Source organism: Rattus norvegicus, chromosome 10 (assembly GCF_021556685.1).
Source record: "Rattus norvegicus strain SHRSP/BbbUtx chromosome 10, alternate assembly SHRSP_T2T, whole genome shotgun sequence".
Taxonomy (NCBI): Eukaryota; Metazoa; Chordata; class Mammalia; order Rodentia; family Muridae; genus Rattus; species Rattus norvegicus.
The window spans coordinates 80,914,691-80,919,877 of NC_141543.1; the positions used below are offsets into that span (position 1 = coordinate 80,914,691).

General features: G+C 44.1%; 1 protein-coding gene across 1 annotated transcript; it reads left to right on the forward strand.

The window, feature by feature from the left end:
* Window positions 1-2,522: 2,522 nt before the first annotated feature.
* Smim36 (small integral membrane protein 36) lies at window positions 2,523-3,068 on the forward strand. The gene is given in 1 exon segment (NM_001447385.1): window positions 2,523-3,068. A coding segment is annotated over 1 exon segment (282 nt). The 5' UTR covers window positions 2,523-2,614; the 3' UTR covers window positions 2,897-3,068.
* Window positions 3,069-5,187: the final 2,119 nt, after the last annotated feature.

Below are 5,187 nucleotides of genomic sequence, written 5' to 3' on the forward strand. Positions count from 1 at the left end.
TATTTACCTAGCAAAATTATCCATGCACACTCCAAGACTCAAATCTCAAAGATCTTCACCAGATCAACCTGGGTATGATACAAGCATCTGCGTTAATAAGAAGCTCGACAGAGTCCAAGAAGGATGTCCCGAAACTTACACCATATGAGAAGCACTCTTCCTGACTCTAGGACCACGAAGTCATAGAGCATTTTATTTGGAAAAAGATCTGCTAAAGATTGAGTGACTTTCTAAAGCGGTGGTTCTCACCCTTCCTAATGCTATGACCCTCATGTTGTGGTGACCCCCGATCCTAAAATTATTTATGTTGCCACTTCATAACTGTAATTTTTGCTACGGTTGTGAATCGCAATGCAAATATCTGATATGTAGAATATCTGATATCCGGCCAATGGGGTCATGACCCAGAGGTTGAGAAGCACTACTCTCGAGCATTGTGGAATCCTCGGGTTCCGACAGAAGTCTTCACAAATGGGTGCTGCAGAAAGCTGCTTACTAGAGCTTAATAATGCTAAATCAAAACAAAGCAAAAGAAACGTGCCGACCTCAACCTCTGGATGCATCGGCCTTTAAGTAGGAGCATCAAAAGACCACCATTATCATTGGGGAAATGGCCACTGAAGCCCTGTGTGACCAAAAATACACACATACAAAAACCAAGGAAAGGAAATAAATTGTGGGAAGGTAGTGATTAGCTACCTATCATAGTACCCAAATGCCTCGCAGAAGCAACTTAGAGAAGGACTCGTTTTGGCTGGTGGATTTGAAGGGTTCAGTGAATCGTGGCAAAGAAGATGTAGCAGAGCAGAGAAGTTCATGGTGTGGTCCAGGAAGCAGAGAATGGTGAAATGCTAACATTGGGTTCCTTTCTGCTTATCCTCTGTCCAGACCACGAGTCTGTCGGGTGATGCCACCCATAGTCAATGTAGCTCTCCTTCCCGGGTTAATCTTTTCTGGAAGTGTTCTTATAGACACACCCCTAGATGTGCTTCACTAATCAACTGGGTGATTCTAAATCCAGTCAGGTTAATAATGAAGATTTGCTGTTACAGGAGCCCAGTACAAGTAATTTCAAAATGCTAACAGCCGAGCATCCTAGGCAGAGTTTTGCTCATCTATATCAGTCATAAGGAAAGGAAGCTGGGTCTTTCAGCACTATGGAGCAGGACTACAAGTGAAGTAGGAAAAGGTTATAAATAAAAGGATAAACTATTCTAATCCACATACAAATTTATTCCTAACCTCCATCTTTTAAATTTTAAGCCTTATTTTATTTTGAATTATGTATACATGCGCACGCCTGTGTGTGAAAATGCACACACTATTACAAGCTCACTCAGAACCAGAGACACTAGATCTCCCTAAGCTTCCATTGCAGGCAATTGTGAGTAACTCAGCATGGGTGTTGGGAACTGAACTCAGCTCTTCTTCAAGAGCAACGAGTGCTCTAACCTGCTGAGCCATGACTCCAGCCCACCCCCATCACCCTAAAATGGCGCTTTGTGCGATGAACTGTTTGATATCTGTTTTCTCTGCAGAGCTATCTTACCTTTTACTGCATCAGTGAAGCAATTCCATTCATGAAGCCCAGGAAACGTAGGAGGTGCTTGAGAAGGATATTTAGATTGACGAGTGAAAAGAAAAAAAAAATGAAGGATGGTGACTATCTAAATCCCTTTTCCATTGCTGGGGCAAACACCATGACTGTGACAGATTATAAAACACGGTATTTAATTGAGCTAACGGTTTCCGGGGATCAGAGTCCATGATGGTGATGTGTCAGCACCAGGAAGCACTATGGCAGCTGGGACAGGTAAAAGTCACAGCCTGAGCCACAAGCAAGAGGTAGACAGAGGCACACTTGGAATATCTTGACTCTTTTGAAACTTCAAAACAGTGGTTCACCTCTTCCTACAAGCCTACACCCCTCCCCCAATCCTTCCCAAACAGTTCTACCAAATGGAGACCAAGTGTTCAAACACAGGGACCATTCTTATTCAAACCACCACAGTTTGAATCTACCTATTGGGTACTAGTACTTCCCTCCTGATTTGAAAAAGAAAGTGCTGATCCAAATCCCAAAGGCCTGGTAGCCCAAATCATTCCCTAACTAACATTAAGCTTCCATGAGACGAAGGCCAGCAATGCTACATACTTCACAGCTTTCGGGGTAATCCAGGTTTGCAACTGTGCACTCATTGGCAGCTGTTTTGCTCAATCGCTCTCTCTCTCTCTCTCTCTCTCTCTCTCTCTCTCTCTCTCTCTCTCTCTCTCTCTCTCTCCTTCCTTCCCCTCCTTTTCTTCTTCCCTCCTCTCCCTCTCCCCTTCTCCCTCCTTCCCCTCCTCTTCTCCCCCTACCCCTCTCTGTCTTCCTCCCCATTTCCTCTCCATCTCCCTCCCACACTCCTCTCTCCAGCGTCAGTGGCTGTGGTATTAACAGAAAGAGCTTAAGTTATTAAACCGAGCAGCTCTAATCCCCGAGGTTTCCTGGAGCAGTGGAGATTATTGTATTTTTATTCCAGAGTCCATGTAGCCCTTCTATTTACTCCCTGCGATGCCCAAACCGACCCCAAATGCCTTTCTCTAGACGCACTTCCCCACTGCGGGAGAGGTGATGGAGTTCTACCTGGAGATCGACCCTGTCACCTTGAACCTCATCATCCTTGTTGCAAGCTACGTCATCTTGCTCTTGGTGTTCCTCATCTCCTGCGTGCTGTATGACTGCCGAGGCAAAGATCCCAGTAAGGAATGTGCGCCGGAGAGCACACTGAAAGCCCAGCCTTCCATCCGAGTGGTGGTGACGCAGCACAGTGCTCATGGATCCCACTGGGCAAGGGGACCCAGCCTTCACTTTAAGGATCCTGCTCCGATAGGGAAGAAAAGCACGGTGGTGTGAGACTACAGAAGGGATGCCGAGAAGAGACCAACAAATGTAGCAGAAAACAACTGTCCCTGTTGTGGCTCCTGCTCTTCCCAGGCGCACGTCCTGATTGGCTGAGGAAATGGAGGCTCTGTCTTACTATCTGCCCTGCTGGCTGCTCTCCTTGTGAATAAAACAACTGTTTAAGGTAAGATACCCCATATGGTCTTCAACTGTGTTCTCCAAATACAAGATCTCAGCCAGGATGCTTTGGAACCTTCAAGCCAGTAGGGGTGAACTTCACATAAGGTTTAAAAGACAGGGTGGGTGTTTAATAAATAATGAAACTAGCTCGTCTGTACAACTTCATTATTTTGAGGACTCACACACTCACAGACTTCAGGGTATTATCACACGCAATTTCTCTTCCAATACAAGCTGTGTGGCCAAGGCTGGATTGACCAACCTCTGCATACCTCAGGTCTAGGGATAAGGTCACCTGAAAATTTCAGTTTCCAATGAATCACTTCACTAAAACTACTTGAGGTAATGTTTAACACTTAGTCCTGCTCCCATGAATGTCGGCCTTGTTTCTGTGTGTACCCTCTCATCAGAAAGTTTCATCTCTGGTGACTGGAGAGAGCTCATTCAGAAAAGCCCTTCCTACAAGAACATGAGGATCTGTGTACTGATGTGAAGGTTGGGTGTGGTGGTACCATGGGCCTGCAACCTCAGAGGCAGGCGGATCCCTGGGACGTGACCACCTTCTCTAGCCGAATCAGTGAGCTCCAGGTTCAGTCTCAGTGAGAGATCCTGTCTCAAACAATAAAATAGAGAGCAATAGAAGAAGCTATCTATGCACATACACATGCATGCATACCCATACATGCATGCATACATACACAGACACAGGAAGTTTTACCAGCTAGTCTCAAAAGCTGACTTGATATAATATAAACATTGCAAATCATTGATAAACAACCTGAGATCTTAGAGCTTTTTATTTTAATCCCCCAAAGTGTGCCCACTATGCTCTTGCTCCTTTGTTTGTTGTTGACTAATAAAGTTTTTTCTCCTGCTCATTCATTCATCTGTTTCTACAAGCTTACATCATTATCTCCGTCATACATTCGAGTATCACACCTCCTCTCCCTTACATGTCTGCTTGGCGATTTACGGAACCTTTCTTCCCATGAGGGTCTGTGTGGAGTTCAAAATGTGCCATCAGCCTCTACCCTCTGACCTTTGCTGCCTAATGGGGGGGAGGAGGGAGACCCAAACAGCGAAGTTGGGAAAGCATTGTGGGTGCTCTGCCAGGATTCCTACAGGGTGCAGGAATACAGATGCATTTGCTCGGTGCTAATTGGCTACTCTCATCTACTCGGTCTTCAAAGAGAAGGCGATTCAACTTGTAAGATAAATGGCTATTTTCCTAGCGGATGAAAGTGTGTCGGGGATATAGGAACATTTTGTATAGAATTTTGTACGTAGGGAATGTCAAAAATGAAGCTTAAAAGCAAAAAAAGAAAAAACGTATTATTAACTCCCTTGATTGTGGAAGTCTAAAACTGTGAAAATTGAATTACAGTGTCTGTGAGAGAAAAGAAAAGAGGAGAGCCTGGCCTAGGCTGGCCTAGCCTGCCCAGCCAGCTTCCACCCTGAATCCTGTTCTGTGTTTACATTTTTGTCTTTACAGGTAGCTATAAAATTATGAAGACAGAGTGGTTCCCTTACATACATGTTCTGAAAACTATGTTGAAAATATGCAGAATTTTGTGAATGCATGGTCAAATATCAATCTCCACTGTTAAAATGAAAATGTAAAATATGATAGAGAAAATTCACACACTGCTTCTAGAAATTTCTCTCTGTACTAATATTCTTCTTTCTTTGTCCTGTCAGTGGATGCAAAGTATATCACTGGAGGAAAAGCCAGCGAGTGGCCAAAAATTAATGCTAGCAGTACTAGTTAACTTAACTTTTGAGAGACATAACTGTTAGACTCAACTAATAAGAGTATCAGTAGTATTGATTAATTTCATATTAAGAATACAATATAAGGATTCACTCAAAAATAGTTACATGAAATGCTCTCAGTTATGTTTCAAGTCCATATTTGGGTCAATTCAGGAAGGAAAAGGGTAGACGCTGGAAAGAAAGCTGAGGGATTTAAGTTATTTGCTGCTTGTGGAGCCAGAGTTCGGTTCCAAACCCCCATGTTGGGTGGCTTACGAATGCTTTTGACCTCAGTCCCAGAGGATCCAACAGTCTGTTCTAACTTCAGAGAGCAGCTGCATGCACACATGTCCACGAGTGCACACACGTGC